At 44.5% G+C, this 21,030-nt stretch overlaps 1 protein-coding gene across 4 annotated transcripts in view; it reads right to left on the reverse strand.

Annotated features, from left to right (window-relative positions):
- The window catches only part of GARNL3 (GTPase activating Rap/RanGAP domain like 3), a 140,529-nt gene that overhangs the window by 47,223 nt on the left and 72,276 nt on the right, over positions 1-21,030 (reverse strand). For all 4 annotated transcript variants that reach the window (XM_025888463.2, XM_073905728.1, XM_073905729.1 and 1 more), the window contains 5 exons: positions 18,271-18,370; positions 16,617-16,735; positions 10,166-10,230; positions 7,763-7,826; positions 5,514-5,540 (listed from right to left, as the gene is read on the reverse strand). In XM_025888463.2, coding sequence (XP_025744248.1) covers positions 5,514-5,540; positions 7,763-7,826; positions 10,166-10,230; positions 16,617-16,735; positions 18,271-18,370 — 375 coding nt within the window. The remainder of the gene's footprint in view (positions 1-5,513; positions 5,541-7,762; positions 7,827-10,165; positions 10,231-16,616; positions 16,736-18,270; positions 18,371-21,030) is intronic.

A 21,030-nucleotide genomic window follows, 5' to 3' on the forward strand; every position in this document is an offset into this window, starting at 1 on the left:
GGCCATTTGATGCAGCACTGCATGGGGGATTTCTTGGTGGTCAATTAAGGGGTGGGCTAGGAACAAAGGTGTTTAAAGCGTTGGCCATTGCGTCATAGGTTGGAAGGGGAGGTCAGGGCAGAATGCTGGGATTCAGGACAGCTGGATCTGGGAGAATTAAGACTTTGAAAATCCAGGGGTCCAAGGCTGTGCTTCTCAGCATTTTTCTGTCCCCAACACACCTGAAAGACAGATGCACACCCATTAGCGAGAGTGGTTTTCTACTAGAGCGTGGAAGAGGGAGGAAAGGCCCACGCTGAGCCCTTATCTGGAACCCCTCCACAGCTGCCTCTACGGCAGGCTCTTTCCCATCATGCAGGCCTCAGCTCAAAGGCCCATTTCCAGAGAGGCCTTCCCTACTGCCCACAGAAAGCCATCCTCCACTGTTACTCTCCGCCCTAACACTTTGCTTTCTAAGCACTATCCATACTCTGTAATTCTTTTTTTTTTTTTAAGATTTTATTTATTGATTTGAGAGTTGGGAGGGAGGGAGGGGAGAGTGGGGAGGGAGAGGGACAAGCAGATTCCCGCTGAGCATGGAGCAGGACACTGGGCTGGATCCCAGGACCCTGAGATCATGACCTGAGCCAAAACCAAGAGTCAGATGCTTAACTGACTGTGCTACCCAGGTGCCCCCATACTCTGTAGTTCTTTTATTCAGTGTGTATCTGTGTCTGTCTCTAGCATTAGAACATGTACATCCCGTGAAGGAGGGATCAGACACCTCTTAAGTTCCCACTAAATCTCCAGTGCCCACCACACAGTGCTGGGTATACTGGAGAGGATTCACATAAATATTCACGGAATAATTGTGTGCATATAACTGAGAAAAGAAACAAAACTGGTCAGACACAACTTATTTTTCACAAGCTGCCTCCAAATGATTACCTCTTCCTCACAGACTTGTTTTTGGTAATTTCTTAGAATTTTGTCAGGGATCTCTATCCACTTGATGATTCTAAACTTGCCAACTTTTCTTTCTGTGTTTTGGAAATGATGACAGCAATCACATGTCTCCAAGACTATGGCATATACCGCATTCTCCGAGGTCCCTTAAAAAGCACCCACAGTAGTGTGGAGTCTGACAGATGATCCTCTTAGGATAATAGCGCAGAGCCTAAGGCAGTGGTTCTCAAACTTGACCGGGCATCAGAATTACTTGGCAGGCTTCTTAAAATAGATTGCTAGGCTCCACTTCCAGAGTTTCCAATTCAGCAGTTCTGGGGTAGGGCCCAAGAATTTGTATTTCTTTTTCTTTGTTTTTTTTTTTAAGTAGGCTCAACAACCAGCATGGAGCCCAACCAAGGGGTTGAACTCACGACCCTGAGATTGAGACCTGAGCTGAGATCAAGAGTCGGACGCTCAACCGACTGAGCGACCCAGGTGCCCCAAGAATTTCTATTTCTGACAAGTTCCCAGGTGATGCTGATGCTTAGTCCAGGGACCCCACTTGGAGAACCACTGGACTAGAGGAACAGACCAGCAGACTGCCAGCAGGCACAGCATCAAGTCCAGCTGAGTTGACTGCTGGCAAGCCAAGGGCAGAAGGACTTGGTCAATGACCAGAGTCGTGAGCCAGGATCCAACAGCCTGTTAGAACCAGAAGGGGCCCCATGGCCCACTGAGTCCACCCTTTCATCTTACAGACAGGACACATGAAGACCAGGGAAGGCGGGGCGCCTGGGTGGCTCAGTCTGTTAAGCGTCTGCCTTCGGCTCAGGTCATAATCCTCGTATCCCAGGATCGAGCCCCACATCGGGCTCCTTGTTCAGCAGGGGGTCTGCTTCTTCCTCTCCCTCTACCCCTCTCCCTGCTTGTGCTCTCTCTCTCACGCTCTATCTCAAATAAATAAATAAAATCTTAAAAAAAAAAGAAAAAGATCAGGGAGGGCTAGCCTGCCCACGGCTGGCACTAAGTGGAGAGCAGAATGGGAGCCAGAAGTCGGGTCTCTGGACTTTTGACCCAGTGCTCTTCCCAACCCCACAGTGTGGTCTTCTCAGTGCGGTATTGGGTTGAGGGAAGTGGAGAGCTACATGAAGAAATGGGGCCCACGGCCACCTGATCACGGGGCAAAGCTTTCAAGAGTTTTTATGGCTCTGTCATTGGCATCTTGCTGCCAGTACCCTGGCTGAGGACACCCCCCCCCCCGCCCCCGCCGCTTCAGGTGGAGACTCCAGAAAGCCCAGTGTTGCAAGGTCTAACAAAGTACCTGAAATCACCTACAGGGTCTCTAGCTAATTTTGTTTCTAGGGCTTCCCAAGTGATGTCACTAATAAACTCAGAGTTTTTGCCTATCTCCAGAAATCAAGGTACTACTGAATGTAGTGGATTGTATTGTTGACAGAGACAGTTTCTGGGAGGGAATAGTTTGATTTGGGGCTACCTGACCACCACGGATCATATTTTAACAAACCATTTAAGCTAACATCATTAGTGCTTCATGAGGCTGGCTGCTCCTTCCAGCACTAGATCTTGGGGGTTGGGGGGGGCGGAGCTTGCAAGGTCCCAAGACCAGATCTGGGCCCCCGGAGGGAAGTGACCAGTAGGGGGAATCCATGCAAACTGGTTTTCTCAGGACTTATGTCCTGCCCAGACACTCATCATAGAGACAAGGTCATTTTGTAATTCCTGCTTGTATGGGACTTTTGATTTTTAAGTCCTAAATGGTCTGAGACAAAAGTCAACATGATTATAAACCAAAGTGCAGTCATATCCTTGGGAATTAATAGGAAGCTAAGAATTACATTTCTTTTGAAGAAAGTGAAGTATGTGGGGACACTAAGTTCCAGTAATTCCAGAAGGACCAAGAAATGGTGGCCTGATTCGAAACTGAACACCCTGGGTTCCTCATTACTCTTGTTTAGGCAATGCCTCGATATTTTTCTGATTTACATGTTCCTACGCTTCTCTCACTGTCCCCATGCACGTCGTGGCCTGGGGCGCATGCTCTCTCCTGCGGGGCCTCTCTACGCTGTGGACACATAACACTCGGGTCTCAGGACACTGACCACACTTTCCCAAACCGTCACCCCTTCAGGGACATCACTAGTGTTGTTTGTTAATTTTTTTCCCTGCTCATCTTTGCAGCTGATAGTTTATCACTGTAATTGGGTGGAATTAGGATAAATGCTCTGAGCTGAGAAGCTGGCAGAAGTGCCTTGGCCACTTCCGCAGGGAAGCTCTGAGAGGTGACCACCGCTCACACCTCAAATGCATTGTAATGAGTGCCCTTTTTTTTTTTTTTAAAGATTTTATTTATTTATTTATCTTTAGAGAGAGAGAAAACGAGTGGGGTGGGGTAGGGGAGGAGCGGAGGGAGAGAGAATCTTAAGCAGGCTCTGCATTCAGCATGGAGCCTGATGCGGGGCTCGATCCCAGTACTCTGAGATCATGACCTGAGCTGAAACCAAGAGTCGGACGCTTAACCGACTGAGCTACCCAGGTGCCCTAGTGTGTTTCTGTATTTTTCAAATGTTTGCCAGAAATGTGTCTTACTTTCATTTTTTGCCTTCTACAAACCATACATGGAGTTCATGAATTCTGGTGCCACAAGCGTGATTCATCCATGGATAAGATACAGAGAAAAACAGGGACGTCTCTGTTTGCTGGAGCTCTGCAGCAGCCCACCCTACACCCCCAGTGCCTTCCACAGAGTAACTCCTGCCAACAATCTGGGGTGCATTATTTCAGCTCCTTTGCACGTACATCGACGTGTTCAGGAATCAGCTGACATGTCACTGCCTCAGACAAACCTACTCTGTTCGATGTCAAAAACCTTCTCCTTCCCCTGTATCGCCTACCTTGTTTTATTTTCCTCACAGCTCTTGGGGCTATCCATGTTACCATGTTTAGGTTTGCGCATTTGTGTAGTTTGTCTTACGCCACCAGACTGTAAGCTCCACGAAGGGACCTCGTCTTGCTCATCAATGTGTTCCCAATGCCGCAGGCAGCACATGGTATACACACGGTAAGAGCTCAGGAAATATTTGTTGAATCAATGAATGAATGAGCAGACGATTGAATATACATAGGTGTTTGTTTATAAAAACAACTGGGAATATACTGTAGGTATTGCCCTGTGAATTGCTGCCCCCGCCCCGTAACTAGTGCATCGTGGAAAACTTTCCGTGCCAGTAAATAAAGGTCCACCCCCTTCTTTTCAATGGTGTCATTAGTTTTCACAGGTCCTTCAATCAATACATCATCCACTTATTCAGCCACCAAATATTTACTTGTGCCCTCTCTCTCCACTGCTCTAGGATCTAGGGATACAGCCGGGAATAAACTGAATAAGCTCCCCATGCTCTTAGGCTGCTTATATTCTCGGGAGGGCAACAGATACGGAGCGAGTCAATGAAAACACAAGTGTCAAGAAGAAACACAAAACAGTGCGCAGGGCAGAGGGTGAGAGGCAGGGTGTGCTAGTTTAGACAGAGTGCTCAAGGACAGCCTCTCCAGGCAGAGACCCTGATATCAAGGAGAGGGTGCGCGACCCTGAGTACATCCGGCAAGGAGCACCCTAAGGGGGTGGGAACGGCAGGGTCTTCCTGAGCAGGTGGAGGAATTAGGAAGTCGACGTGGTTAGTGTGGAGGAGGGGACCTGAGAGGCACCACGGCTGCGTCATGCAGGCCCCAGGGGTCCTGGTCAGGATCTGGGAGTGGGATGGGAAGCCATGGCAGCTTGCAACATAGGGGTGACCTGACTTGACATTTAAAAGGACCATGGGGCTGCTACATGAGAAACAGAACAGAGCAGAGGCGGAAAGTGGGAGACCGCATAGTGCAGGTGAGAGATGACGGGGTGGTGTCAAGGGATGAGAGCAGTCGTGGTGGAAACCTCGAGAAATATTTGAATTAGGGGTATATTTTGAAGAAATCATCATAGGATGTGCTGAAGGATTAGGTGTGAGAGAAAGAGGTGTTAAGGATTTTTCCAAGTTTGGCCGGAGCAACTGGATGAACGATATGACCATTTACCGAGAGGCATGATATGCAAAAGCTTTAATTTACTCAATTGCCTTTGATAGCATTTTTATTATTTCCCTACGTTAGTTGTGTCCTTAGAAAACCCAATGCATTTTTTAAAAAGTGGGGCAACAAGGGAGGGAGATGTGTAAATAAATATGGCATCAGTAAATCGAATGTGCTAATAAAGCACAAACGCCCTCTCTTTGACTTAATGAAAATGAAAACCTCATTACTCACCCTGATTATGAGGCTAAAATCTGAATATTTCCAAGCAGATTTAAGTAGCTTGTTTTTATATCTTTATAGCTAGCTGCATAGGAGGTCCTGAAATACACCTTGAAAAAACATGTTGGTAAAGTCTTTCAGTGACAGTAAGCTCAGTGAGCAAATCCACGTAGACGTTTCACTGAAAGAAAAGGTCATGGTCGGGGTGGAGGGAGAAGCACACCTACAGACACAGAGGCAGAACATAGCAGGAACAAAAAATTTCTCATAAAATTTCTTACCTCTTGTTCTTCAAGAACCAGCAAGTCCTGTCAAACCAAATTTTGAAAGTTATGTCCATGCTGATTTTATTTTGACTTTCTGTGACAAGCTCCCATGTATACCACCCCCCACCCCCATCCCCCAGAAGCACTTAAAATATTCCAGTTTTGTTGTATAGATTTTTGTAAACCACCTGGTCATCTAGGAAAGTCACATTATGGCACAACTATCTGGAAACAAAGATGATGCATAGCAGCCGGAAGAAATACATAGACACCCAGGTTTCTCTATCTATTTAAAGCTAGCTTCTCACACATTGCTTCTGGGAAGATTTTGGCCAAGAAAAATGTAACTATGGTATAGCAGCCAGAAACAGAATAACATTTTTAAATAACACCAGCCACCTTCCCGCTTGGGGGAAAGATGCCTTCTTTACCATGCGATTTATTTTCTGTTTACTTTTTGGATCCAAGACCTTTTCCTTCCTCCTCTCCCCAACCCCTGCGGCTCAGCGCGCCGTCGGGTCCACCTACAGCAATGAAACCACCACTACCGAGGGGCACACACACATGCATGCTCACACACCCGGGATGGCGGGAGAGCGCGTGGGCAGCCCCTCGTGAAGGGAAAGAGAGTCAAAACACAGATGTCGGGAAAGTGGAAGGTGTCTTTTGTTTGGTGAAAAACAGGCAGAGAGTTATGATATAAAGAGGCAGAAGGTTGCCATTTCCCGTTTCCTTGTCCTCTTTGATGCCCTGGAGGAGGGAAAGCAGACAGGGAAGCCTGGGCAGACGCGAAGTCTGCTGAGAGCCCACACTCAGCGGCAGGATGCAGAAAGAAGCATCCCAGGGGCTCTGTGGGGTTTAGGTCCTGTGACTGGGGGTCTCATCCAGGCTCCAAGAAGGAAAGGATTAAGAATATGACAACTTGTACAGATGAGGTAATAAAGGCACGGTGGTAGTGGCATATTTATAATTCCAAGTCGTTTTACAATTCACTATCACGAGTTAGTTTAAGCATCTCATGGCTTCAAACTGCTTAAAGTTTAACCGAATGCACCCATAGTGGCCTCAGTTCCTTCTGGGGTTGAGTCAGGGTACAAATACTATTTTAAACATTACATGAAAACAGAAGATATGGGAATTCACAACACTCCATATTTAGTGGTAAGCCGAGAACCGATAACTTTATTTTATTTTATTTTTTTAAAGATTTTATTTATTTATTTGAGAGAGAGAGAATGAGAGACAGAAAGCACAAGAGGGAAGAGGGTCAGAGGGAGAAGCAGACTCCCCGCTGAGCGGGAAGCCCGATGTGGGACTCGATCCCGGGACTCCAGGATCACGACCTGAGCCGAAGGCAGTCGCTCAACCAACTGAGCCACCCAGGCGCCCGATAACTTTATTTTAAAAGTTAACTATTTTAAAGGCTTACAAGCAAAGGCTGCTCATGCTCCCATCTATCTTCCTCATACCCTCAGAGTTATTTCCCTGAAAAGCAGACTTTTCCTCCACTTAAAGACTCCACAGGCTCCTTGCTGCCTGGATGGAATTCCAACCTGCCTCTCCAGCCTCTTCCCCATCACCTGGCCTGGGCGCACCCAGCTCCTGGAAGCTCAGCTCTGACACATGGCTGGCACTAGGTGATGACTGTGTGTAAGTTTCAAGGGGAGAATTTCAAAGCTATATTGACTGCAACAAGACAAAAGTTTGGCTGACATTTTTCTGATGGCCTTTGACCTAGATTATGACTCTAAACTTTTTCCTCCCAAGGCAGATTATTTTCCCTTAGCAGTAAGTCTTGAGAAAACAGGATGGATTCTGGATACCTTCTATTCTCTACGGTACACTGCACAGTGTTCTATGTAAGAGCTCAATAAACACATTTTGTGCTTTACTATTAAAAAAAAAAAATCCAACACTCCACACAATTCCACATCACTCAGTAAAAAGACTGGCTTTTAAGCAAATAAGGTCCTTCTGAACATACACCCTTTCAGTTCATGGATCAAGGACCATAGAGTTCAGTGGTTCTCAGTTGTGGCTATGCTTCAGAATCACCCATGAAACTCCTGAAAAATGCAGATTCCCAACCCCACCTGACAAATCAGAATCTCAGCTGTAAGGTTCTTTATGATGATTGTTTTCAAAGCCCTGCAGGTGGTTCTGATTAGGCTTGGATCTGAGGCTAAAAATCACCGATGCTCTGTCTGTCCTCATCTAACACTGTGATCCAATATATACCATTAGGAGACATAAAATTCTTTTACCTTTTGGATCTCGGGATGAAAAATTTCTCTGGGGCCTTTCTCAAATTTGTCCAGGTTCATGGCACTGAAATAGAAAGGACAGAATGAGCCACAGCGTGGTGGAAACTTAACTCAGAACAAGTCTCTGTGCTTCAGAGAAACTAAATAATATCTCCTAGAAAAATCACAGCTGGATTCCCTGTAGGGCCGGGCACACAGGAGATCAATGATCACGCAGGGTGCTCAATGAATGAATACATGAGAGTGACCAAACACTGCATGGTACTTTACTTATATAACTGGCCCTTGATGATACTCATCTAATAAGGGAGGAAGAAACGATCAGGAGCATGTTTCAGGCAGCCTGACTAACCTCCAAGATTCTTTTATTTATCGAAAAAGTGGTTCATTGACATTTATGTGGCAGTTAATGATAAAATGAAATGTAAGTAAGACTACCTGGTGTTTCTTTCTTCCTTTGGCAATTCCTTCGCCACTTAGGGCAAAAAGCTCTCCCCTTCACAAGATGGTTCTTTCATGTTAGAATGTCAACCTCCTTGAGCCTAAGTTCCTCCAGAGGTAAAACATGGAGTTGAAATGCACGATCCCTTAGGCCCCTTTCCTCTAGGAGTCCCATATTTGTAAGGTAAACATAATAATAGCTAATATTTATAGAGTATTTATAATGTCGGGCAGCCTGCTAAATGCTTTCCATGGATGACCTCATTTGGTCTCTGTGAGGCAAGTGCTATTTTATCCCCATTAAATTATTTAAAAAATTTTAAAGGTGAGGAACCTGAACTAGGATAACAAAGCTGGTAAGTAGTAGAGCCAAGATTTGAACCCAGACTTACCTGACTCCATAGTATTCATTTTTTCATTTCCTTTTAAGTTTTCAAGTTCATGATTATATCAAAGATAACATTTTTTTCTTCTATCAGCAGCACTTGTAGAAGTTTTGATCTTCCATGTCTTTAAAAAAATGTTTCTGGCTGAAACGTGCTCTGGCTACATGAGTGGGGGGCAGAAGTGGAGGTCCTACTCATATAACTAAATGAAATCATAACAAAATGAAATGTCTTCAAATACAAAGAAGAAAGGAGCTGGAGTAACTTCTTTTTAGGGAAAAAAAAGTCACAGAAATCTTAAGCCAGTATAATTCTAAGTATTCCTCTCAAAGCCAGTTAAGATTTATAGCTCCTTAGAAGCAGCAAGATATTTCTGTGCTCAGTAAAGATGTTAACCTCTTCACTGATGCTTTCATAGCTCAGGTTTCAGACTGCTCGGAAGAAAAATCAGAAGGCCGAGAGCAGAAAGGAGAAGGTCTGCAATCTGGAGACCAAATCAAGCTTGAAGAGGACATCTAAAAATTTTTGCTTCCAAATCTCAGTGCCCCCTTCATCAGCCAGATGCAGTCCCTGACCCACGGAGCCAAGATTGTCACTCTAACAGACGTTCTGCAAGTGTGCATTGCAGCGGGGACATTGAAAACACCATCTCTTCCCAACACGTAGTTGCAGACAAATAAAGCACCAGGGCTCTGGGATAAGTGTTCATACTCACACAATGTGGGCCTTGGTGGCTAACAGCCCAAACACAGGGATGACAGGGACCTGGGTTCAAATCCCAGCTCTGTCGTTTCCCACCTGCGAGATCTTTGTCAAATCCCTTCACTTCTCTGAGGCTCTGATTCCTCCTTGGTGGAGTGTAGGTAATAATGGATCTACTTTGTGGAGCTGGTTTAAAAATTTACTACGAGAATGACCACAGAGCATTCAGCACAGTGCCCGACAAACAGAAGCTACTGTCACTATGATGTAGCCTCTTGGCTGGACTGGATGAAGCAACAGGTACTGCAGGAGTGGTGGCATTCCCTAGGGGGTCTGCCACCCAGCATGGGAGAGCCAGGAGGGCGGACAGAAAGGTGGGGGGCAGGAGTGGCAGCTGAGCGTGGAGCAGCTAGACCGTCTACTCATTTAACTCTCTCTTTGCAAAGAATAAGCGCATTCTTCTCTAAGAAGCATTTGCTGACATACGAGTTTCTATTTCAAAGCAGGAAAATGAGAGGAAAAATATTTCTTGATTTTCTTTATGAAACTGAAGTATTAGCATGCATGAAAGAAAAAAGGAGCAGGCTACGTAGGCACTTCGGAGATGCGTAAGAGCGGAGCTTAATTCCCACCACAAGCTAGCTGTGTGATCTTTCGCTCTTGGAGCTTCCACCTCCGCCTCTCCACAGTGGGGTAATAGCAGTACCCGTCCCACCAAGTTGCTGTGAAGACGGCAGGGGATACTGCACGTCACAGGCTTAGCAAAATGTCTGGGACGTGGTCAAGGCTCCAGAAAGTAGAAAAATAACATCAGAACAATCACAGAAGAAAAATACTTATAAAGTCTCCTGGTGTTGCGTTCTTGAGTACTCACCTTAAGATGGACTTCACAGAGAGAGTTTTTGTGGGACTGTACGGAAGGCATATTTTCTGGGTACCCTGGAAAGTCAAAACACCGGATCAGTGAGAAGTTTGGCAATTTCCATCTCTCAATAAGCCTTACCTGGCCATTTGAAAGAATATATGAACCTATATATGAAGAGACACATTCTATGGTGGGAAAAATCTTCCTCAGGCTTGACAGCATCTTTCACCATTCCCCAACCCCAACACTATGGATTTAAGCATTACTCTTCAGTGTATGGACTGGTGGGTCCTTGGTGTTGTAGGTGCGGTGAGGGGATGAGCCATCTGACGGGATGAGAAAGGGTTTGGTCTCTGAGCCAAGAGTCAGATCAGCCTCAAAGATAAGGAGAAGAAAGCAGTCTTTGCATGTTCAATGGGATCTACATGTGAGATCTCCAAGTTGAAGGCTTTCTGAACTAGAAATCATTTGAATCTTTCAAGAGGTTTTCATAACATGTACTTTTATATTTTTCCATGTTTACTTTTTTTTTTTTTTTTTAAGTAGGCTCCATAACTAACCAGAGGCTTGAACTCACAACCCTTTGATCAAGGGTCACATGCTCTACTGACTGAGCCAGCCAGGCGCCCCTCTGTGTTTACTATTTAAACTCTGTTTCTTTCTCTCTAAATGAGTACCCACTGTGACTAACTCATGGAAAGTACTCAATGGATATTTGTTGTGTGAAAGGGAATGAATGAAGGGTTGCACGAGTGGTTCAGGCCCACGTCCAAACCACCCAGCAGAGATGAGGGCTGCTCTCTTTATAATCTCCAAAAAAGATATGATGCAGATTTATAATCCACAACGGATTTACACTGCACGTTTAACAAAAGGGATTACAATGTAGTACACATTTAAAACTCTCTAACTTTGACTAATAATAAAATGGGCAGCACAAACTGCTAGAAAAGGCACAGGGCATTTCTTGTAGGAAATGGGCAAAGAAGGATGTAGGATTTTTCTTGTGTTTTCGAGATAACACCTGCCAACCCATCTGTCCGAGCCTGAACACTGGTGTCACAGTAGAGTTCTTCAACCTTGACAAGCCCATGATCTCTTTTGCTAAACTAAACATTCGCACCATGCCCCTGGAGAACCAGTAACCTCACCCGCACTCCAGGCTGGGGAGTGTGTCTTTCCAGCTAACCATCAGAAGTTGCACTAGACAGAGCCCTTCTTATGGGTTCTCTTTAGCCAATGTAGGTTACATTACAGAGATTTTAGAAGATTTCCAATATAGAGGAACATTATGATGAGAATAGGCATTTTCAAATTCCACATAACCCACCCATTGAAACCTGAGTTATTTCGGTGGCCTTGTCTTTTTTTGCTGGCCCCGGCCTGCCTTACACTGTGGTCACCTGTATGGGATGCCAACCCTTCTAGAAGAGGGTCTTGAATCTGACCTTCTGGCTCAACCCCTACCTTGGCTACCTTTTCTTCTCACGGAGCACAACAAATGCAGTTTTAAAGAGAAGCCAAGGGCGGCCTGAGGGGGGGCATACCTGGAACAGGAGAGGATCCAGCCCCTGCCTGGCTGCCGGTAACACCTTCATAAGCCGCCTACATGGACGGGAAAGCCCGGGCTCAGGGGACTGTGGGTTTGTCATTTTCCTCACCGCGAGCTGGCGAAGCTCGTATCCCCATCCTCTCCCTTTTGTAGCTTTGCAGAGTCGCTCTCTAACAAAAAACACCCCTCGGTTCTGTTTTCTAGTGGGATCCACAGAGGCCTGGTCAGAGCCAAGTACGCATACGTATCCGGCAACACCAAGGGATCGCTGCGAGGATATGCACGTGCGCGCTGGATGTTACCCCCTTACGCGGCAGGTGTGTGTGTGCAAGCGTGAACCAGTGTCCGTAAGGCCGCGGCAGTGATTATCTCTGAGTAGTCGGACTTTGAGCCTCTTCTTTTTTCTTTTTTAAAAAGATTTTATTTACTTATTTGACAGAGAGAGACACAGCAAGAGAGGGAACACAAGCACGGGGAGTGGGAGAGGGAGAAGCAGGCTTCCCGCGGATCAGGGAGCCCGATGCGGGGCTCGATCCCAGGACCCCTCATGACTTGAGCCGAAGGCAGATGCTTAACTGACCGAGCCACCCAGGTGCCCCGAGCCTCTTTTTACGAGCTGCATTGTCTGGATGGAATTTGTACAGTAAGTATGAGGGTTTTTTTGTTTTTTTTTTAAGTCTTGTCTTTGTGTTTAGAAGAAACACAGCACAGATAGAGAAGACTGTTTAGATCAGGGCTTATACATTTAGCTATGTGTCTGTTTTAGAATGGAATGTGAGCTCATGGCGGAGGCATACTCTTCTTTGGATTTCCTGTAGCCTCCAGCACTAGTTCTGGGCCCAGAGGGGCTTCACAACGGACCCCTCCTGCCAAGCTCTGCTTTGATTTTTTTCAGTCCCTCCCAACCCTTCAGCACTGCCACTTGTAGCTGGTGGCCAACGCTTGCCCTGCCCTGGCACACACAGCAGGCTCTGGAGCGGAGGCTCTGGGGAAGGCACCACACTTCTCAACAGAGTGGGACTGACTCATCAGGCCAGCCCCACTGCCTTCACAGGGTCCTGCGGTCCAACTGACTCTTCCTTGACTTCTCCTAGTGCCAGGAAGAGGAGTCCCCGAGCTCATTTGTCTTGTCTTCCTTGTTCCTTCTTTCTGGAATGCTCCCTGCCTGCCCCCTTCCCCTACTCTGTTTTTTGTTTGTTTTTAAGATTTTATTTATTTGAGAGAGAGAGGGAAGGCACAAGCAGGGGGAGCGGCAGAGGGAGAGGGAGAATCAGACTCCCCACTGGGCCGGGAGCCTGACACGGGGCTCAATCCCGGGACTCTGGGATCATGACCTGAGCTGAAGGCAGACACTTTACTGCCTGAGCCACCCAGGTGCCCTCCCTTACTCTTTATGTGGTTAGTTTCCTTTCCTCCTGCAGGTCTCTTTAAATGTCACCTCCTTGAAAAACTTTCCCTGCGCTATCTGCTCTGAAGTTGGTCTCCCATACCATTCTGCCTTTGTTTCCTTCAGAGTGTTTATCTCAATTTATAATGTAACAGAGACAACATCTTTAGAAATTAAAATAAGCAAAATTCCCTCCTGCATCTACCCCACCCTCCCTCCTCTGGTACCTGGCAATCTTCCCAGGTGAGGAGGTGGGGCGGCTGTTACCGCCCGAAGGAAGAAGACTGGACGGGAAGAAAATCCATTCTAGAAAGGTGGCAGAAGTACAGAACTGCCCTTTCTTGTTTTGGTGGAAGAAGTAAGAAGAAAGGAAAGCTAAGGGGTTAGATGCTGGGGCCCTTGATTCTGCCATTCAGAGGGCAGGCCTCAAAGAGGGTGAGGGACACTGCAAACTTTTAAAATAAGACCTGGAGACATCTAAGAACATTTGGATTAGGGGCTCACTTCCCAGGCATGGCCTTCTGTGGGAATCTTGAAGTCTAGGTAGAACCTGTTTGAACCTGACGAGGGGCAATAACTCAGCAGCTTCAAGCGTGGATGGTCAGCAAGATTAGAAACATAAGCCTAAAGCAATGCTTCTACCCCTCCCCTCCTGCCCCATGGCTTGCAGGGGATGTGCGGGTAAGGACAGAGCTGAGAGGCTCAGTGACTAGCGAGACATGGGATCAGGTCCCAGAGGTCACAGTGTGTAATGACTTCACCACAAGGGGCAAATGGCTGGGACCATGGATTTTTCAGTGACAGGCACTTTCCAGCGAATAAAATCTTAAATCTTTCCAATAAATAAAATCTTAAAAAAAAAACCCAACCCAAACAGGCCAGAAAACTGTCTTCCTGGTACAGAAGATAAGAGGCTTTAGACAAGGGCATGATCACTTCTCACTGGGTGAATAAAGGGAAAAGACCCCGTCATGTATGCACCTGAGAACAATGGGCACACAGTCCTTCAACATTATCTTCTAAAACCAGTGCATCAACTTCGCTCCAGGACAGCTCTGATAATGACAAGACTGACCCCCATTTCAGTGGCATGGGGAGAGAGGTGAGAGCCAAAACCTTTCTGTAGGAAATCATTCCTGAATAAGAGCTAACTCAGGTTTACATTAGACTTTTACCTTAAACCTGCTTAAAAAGAGAAAAATTTCTGCAACATAACATGGACATTTATATAAACAGAGGCAGCAGAGCACACAGGTTAGGCTGGACTTTGGTGTCCATTCATTAATTCATTCAATAAATACTTCTTGAGCTACTTCTACGTGCCAGGTACCAGGCTGGGTGAGAACAAAGCAGTTATGTCCCCTACTTTCATGGAGCTCACAGTCTAGGGAGAGAGACAGCATGAGTCAAAGAATTACATACAGAATTAATTAGGTACAGCCTTGAGAGCTCGGCGTGCGGTCCTGGCTTCTGCCTGGCCTGCCACCTTCTGGCATGTGGCCTCGGCCACGTCATTTTTTTATTTTATTTTATTTTTTTAGAGATTTCATTTATTTATTTGACAGAGAGAGACACAGCGAGAGAGGGAACACAAGCAGGGGGAGTGGGAGAGGGAGAAGCAGGCTTCCCGCAGAGCAGGGAGCCCGATGCGGGGCTTGATCCCAGGACCCTGGGATCATGACCTGAGCCGAAGGCAGATGCTTAACGACTGAGCCCCCCAGGCGCCCCTCGGCCACGTCATTTAAAGCGCAATAATACCTACTGAGATAATGCATTGGGAAGACTTGGTATAGTATGTGGCATATAGTAAGTGCTCAATAAATGTTAGATTTTATTTTAGTACTCTTACTATTTTTAATCATCACAAAAAGTTCCTAACTACATTATTCTGTAATGGTTCCTAGAAATTCTTTCTGGGCTTTTTGAAGTCGCTGTGTATGTATGCATGTAGGCAACTGTGTTTATATACGTGTGTATGTATATAAAAATTACTGTTTTTTTGAAGTGTGTGTATATAAAAAAAATACTGTTTAAGTGCCTGTATTATTTCTTTCCCAAAAGATATACATAGCAATTTTGGAGATACTATGCTGCTGAGATAAAAATTAGCATACAGTTTATTAGGTAATGGCTTTCTTTTTTTTTTTTTTTTAAGATTTTATTTAATTATTTGCGAGAGAGAGAGCGTGCACAAGCGGGGGTTGGGGCAGAGAGACAAGTAGACTCCCCGCTGAGCAGGGAGCCCAACTCGGAGCTCGATCCCAGGACCCTGAGATCATGACCTGAGCTGAAGTCAGATGCCAACCAACTGAGCCACCCAGGCGCCCCTAGGTAATGGCTTTCCACAAATGCACCCATAAAGTGAGACCACCACATAAAAGGACTAACGTTTTCTGGGTGTGGTTTACTTCATTGATGATTTGGATTTTCAAACAAGATCTCACTTAATATAGTCCTCAGCACCCTGTGAGCCACAGCCCAGAATTTTCCCCAATTTACAAAGAAGAAAATGGAGTGCATCAGCAATTTTCTCAAATTGACATGAATGAATTTGCTACTGATGTAATTTGACCCTGGTTTGCTTAACCCCAAACTCCTTGCTCTTTCCAGTGTCCGTAATGCCTAGGAAAAAATTCTCTGAGAAGTGAAGGAAAAAAAAAAAACCCAAGGGAAGAAAATAATAAGAAAAGGTAAGAGGTGAAAGACGGAGATCAACTCCTTTTATTTTATACTAAATTTAGTATTTTATACTGAATTTTATTTTATACTAATATATATAATATATATAATATAATAATATAATAAAATAAAATTTTATTTTATACTAAATTTAGTATTTTATACTAAAAAGTAGATCATCTACTTCTAGTAGAATTACTAGAAGAAATCAGAAACGAGAAGGAAAAGCTGCGATAGTGAACATAAGAGAAATTTCCTGAGCTACAGAGAGGCCTGCATTCCTGAGTTGAAATGATTTGCCTTCGTTCAGGTCACTGTCCTCAGAAGCCACCAAGGACAGGGGGTTCTTGTCTTGTTAAGCCTTGAGTCATTTTCCTACCTCAGGAAATTGATGAAAGGGGCTAAGTCTCAAAGAAATTCTAGAAGCACAGCTGATTCAGTGCTTGACTGAATGACCCAGGGAAACAGGAGCACCCCGTGGGCTGTACCCCTGTAATAGCATTATATTCCTCAAATGCATTTTGTTTCTTTTAGTTGAAGGTAAGCCAGCTGGTCAGTTTCAGTCTTAGTAGCAGCTAAGGTTAATATTCTGTAAAATACACTTCTGTATTCCACTGGCCAGAGATGGAGGGACTGGACATGTCCAGGTATGGCTCGTATGGGGGAAGTTGTGGTTATACTCAGAGCTTGAAGACTCCACCTCTGAATAGTATAATCCTGAATATCCAAACTCAAAGAACCTCATAGAAAAAGACTCACCTGAACCATGACAATGGTTCTGAAAATGACACTAATCAAACTCTGGATGGTGGTGATGCTGTAGGTACAAGCGAGGTACTCACTGTTTTCCTCCAAAGAATTGCTCGGTATTGAGGGACACGCTGATTATTTTGGTCAGAGAGGGTCACAGACAGGAAGAAAGGGCTCTTCTCTGCATCATTTCCAATGTAATTCTGATGGACTGGAAAAGAGACAGGTTCAGAACAGTGAAGATGTGCTGGTTCCTCCAGGCCCTGGTGGGAGTAGACACTTTTTCCTCCCCACATGAGCAGGGAACAAGAATCCCAAACCAGCCCTGGAAAGAACCTGGTCATGCTTCCATTCCCCTTGGCAGTTACTGGTTCAGAAACGAACATGTGACCAGTTCTGACCAATGAGACAGGAGGAGAAATGGAAAGGCTCTCTGGAAAGTTTTCCTTACTCCTGAAGATGGCCTTCTCCTTCCTCTGGACATGGTGGTGTCTAGAAGTGATAGCTGGAAGTGCTGCAACCACCTTGTGACCCTGAGGAGGGCCAGCCTTGATGACACCACTGAGCCCCTGAATCCACCATCTCCAGAGCCTGCCTTACCTCTGAGTTTCTTGGCATCTACCTAATGGGACCGGTTTTCTCTAAAGTCATCACTGCTCTGGGCAGTATGCTTTCAAGCATTTGGGAGGATGACTGATTTCTTTGTTTATAAAGAAATACGCCTTGTCCAGTAAGTGAACTTAGAATAAAACAGTATCAGATATTTAAAAAGATATCGTTTGGGTCTGATCACTCTCATTATAAATGAGTCCCCACATCACATCTTCTATAAACACATGCATTAGCCTGATAAGCAATTTATCTACCTCCTCTCGAATCCTGAAACAGTGATTATTCTCCCCTTCCCAGTCTCTCCTGTCGTTAGACACACTCCGGTTTTCCGCCTTCCCACATGTGTTCACCCAAGCCCCTCACTTTATATGTACACTGCTATTAATGACTGAGCTCTTGCTTCGTACCGGGCACGGGGTTTGGCTGTTTCTCCAGCATCACTGAAACTCTATTCAAACCCACTCAGTATGTAACAGTAATACCTCCACTTTACAGATAAGGAAATTAAGCCTCAGAGAAGTAGAGAGTGACCAGTGTAAGGTTCGGTGGTTAAGAATGGCAGAGCCAGGACCCATTTTAGAGTCTCTGTGAGGGTAGGGAGAATGACTGCCTTTGCCAGTGTAATTGCCTGGAACGTGGTAGGTGAAAAATACCCATCACCAGAGCCTACAGGACAATGCTTCTCTAGTTCTGTGGTGGCCCTGGAACTCAGGGATCCATTTTTTTTTTTGCCTCATTGCTTTGAACTAAGTGTTCAAAACTCACTATAGACAGGGCAACTTGCCTTTTTAGGTCTAAAGTTGTTTTCCACACTGCAAATTCTTCTTGCATCTTAAATAGCTATTTAGATGACCGGGTCCCCTTTAACTCCCAAGGGACAAAAACAACTGACCAAAAAACCCATATATATATATATATATATATATATATATATATATGGGTTTCATATATTTATGAAAAATCCTAGGGCTGAGACTGAATTGAATCTTTCAATTGAAAAAGCTATTAACCTGGATATTAGTGTCCCTAAACTGGTTAGTTTCACACTTTTTAGGGCACCAGAAAAAATGACACCAACACTTAATTTTCATTTTGAATACCCTTTCTTCCCAACCACCATAATGGCATAGTTACCTTGTCCTAAAAAATACTTGAAATACCATCTGGTGTGGTATTCTGGGTTCTCTAAGTGCACGTCTGTTCTTCGCCACGTCCCTGGGAGAGCAGTTGCATTCTGGAATCGAACAAAATTATGCCAGTAAGAGTCGTATTCAGAAAGTAAACAAGAAGCAGGCAATGAACCAGGGGCCAAAGAACCAGAGAAGCCATTGTCAAAAGGGTACAAACAGGGCAGTAAGCGCATGTTCTCATGAGAAAAGACACCATGTCCACATCACAGAAGCATTCTGAAGGTCCTTGGGGTAGAGGGAAAAGCACCGAGTGAACCAGCGGGCTCAGCTATTTCCAGCTTGAGTATCAAGTTGAAATTTCTCTTTCTGGGCCAAAGCTTCCAAATATTTGGGAGTTGGTGCCCCCTAGAAGCACGCCCTTCTGTCTGGTACCCCTGTAATAGGCCCATTTCACCTGGAATACATCTCTGTAGCCTCTTATTCGAGTTCATATTTTTTTGTAGAATTTTAAAAATTTGTCATGAAGTAACACAGTTAATGGGGAAATTATGGATAAACATAATGAATAACCTGAATCCTCTCTCCAAAGATAGTCACTATGAATGATTTGGTATGGCCTCCTCTCACACGGACACACACATGTATTTTTCTTACCAAATGCAATCATACCGAAACTCCACTGGCATCTACTTTGTGCCATGTGTATACAGCAGATGACTGGAACATACTTTTCCGATTCCCATATGCCTCTGGTGATTTCCTAGACGTTTCTGGTCACTTGCTTTTTTATCATGTTGAAGGGGGTTTCCTTCAATTCCGAGCTTACAAAGAGGCCATTCTCAGGAATCAATATCGAATTGCACTGAAAGTTTTTTTGGCAACTATTGAGAGAATAGGTTAAATGGGGAAAAAATCATAGTAATGTAGTGAATTATACTACTGGCTCTTCCAGTGCTGAATGGTTCTTTCATTTCTGGAATACATCCTACTAGGTCATGGTATATAGTATTCTTTTGATACACTGCTGGATTTTTTAAAAAATGAATTATGTATATTTGTTAGTGAGATGGAGCTTATAGGTTTCTTTTCTGTATGAATTTCTGTCATACTTTCAGAGTTATATTACTTATAAAGTGAATTAGGATGCTTTCTGTCTTTCTCATGCTCTGGAAATACTGACACTCATTGAGAGACCTTTAAGTGTACTTTATATGCATTAGTTCCATAGCATCTCCACCAACTTTAAGACATAGATTTTATTTTATCCTCTACTTTCAGATGAAGAAAGTGAGGTTCGGACACTTCAGCTAAGCTGCTTAAGGTAGCCAAGCTTATAAGCAGTGGAGCTGAAACTGAGTCAGTGCCAATTTCGGAGGGTTGTTTTTTTCTTTTTAAAAATTTTAACCATTACATCATTGTCTGTCTTCTTTTGTATGTTCTGCCCTTTACTCCCAAGGAGTAAAGAGTAGGTTAATGTTTCTTAGCATTATTGTACTTTTATTGAATTTTCTTGAATTTTAAAAAAAATCAGCTACTGATTGTGTGTGTGTATATATATATACATATATATATGTATATATATACACACACACACATATATATACATGTATATATTTTAATTTGGAAATAATTTTGAGCTTACATAACAGTTGCAGGAATAGGACTGCACAGAGCATTTGTATACCCTGTATACCCTTTACTAGATTCACCTACTGTGAATATTATATCCCATTTATTCATTTGCTCACTGCTGTCTACACAAACACATACACACAGAATTTTTTCTGAACCATTTAAGACTAAGATACACAATAGCCCTTTATCCCTAAATGCCTCAGTGTGTATTTCCCAAGAATAGAGATTTCTTATATAACCACAATATAGCTTTCCCAACTTTTATAAATTTAACATGGATACGGTACCTCGAATCTACCATCTGCATTCCAATTTTGTTAATTGACTTAAAAATGTCATTTAAAGTATTTTCCCTCTTGAGTGCAGGACGATTGAGTTGTCATGTCTCTTTAGATTCCCTTCTTCTGGAACATTCCAGGCTCCGCCTTTTACAACACTGACATTTTTCAAGAATACAGCACACACCTCCCCTCTTCTTTTTTAAAACTGAGCATGACTCAGGACGCCTGGGTGGCTCAGGCGTTAAGCATCTGCCTTTGGCTCAGGTCATGATCCCAGCGTCCTGGGATCAAGCCCCGCATCAGGCTCCCTGCTTTGCAGGAAGCCTGCTTCTCCCTCTCCCATTCCCCCTGCTTGTGCTCCCTCTCTCGCGGTGTCTCTCCCTGTCAAATAAATAAAGTCTTTAAAAAATAAATAAATAAATAAAATAAAATTGAGCATGACTCATTCTGGGTTTGTCTGATGTTGCCCACGATGAGGTTCAGGTCATGCATACCCGGTCAGAATGCTACACAAGCGATGCTTGTCCTTCTCAGCTTATCATACATCAAGACATCCATCTGTTCCTCATTGGTGATGTTAATGTTGATCCCCTGTTCAAGATGTTGCCTCTTAGTTTTGACCTTTTGGTGTGACTCAAGAAGAGCACATAACTGGATTTTGTTCCCAGTAGAATTTCTGGATGTTTCATTGTCAACAGTATTCACTTTATAATCATAAACCATTGGCAGTGCCGATCCATAGTGCACTATGCCATGGGGCAACATGCAGCTGTGGCATGACCCTGGGGTCCACCAACCAGCCTCAGGCATCAGCTGACCAGACATAGGTGGGGTCCAGCTCAGGCATC

This window comes from Callorhinus ursinus, unplaced genomic scaffold (assembly GCF_003265705.2).
Source record: "Callorhinus ursinus isolate GAN/ISIS: 27379988/994484 unplaced genomic scaffold, GSC_fseal_2.0 scaffold24, whole genome shotgun sequence".
Lineage (NCBI taxonomy): Eukaryota > Metazoa > Chordata > Mammalia > Carnivora > Otariidae > Callorhinus > Callorhinus ursinus.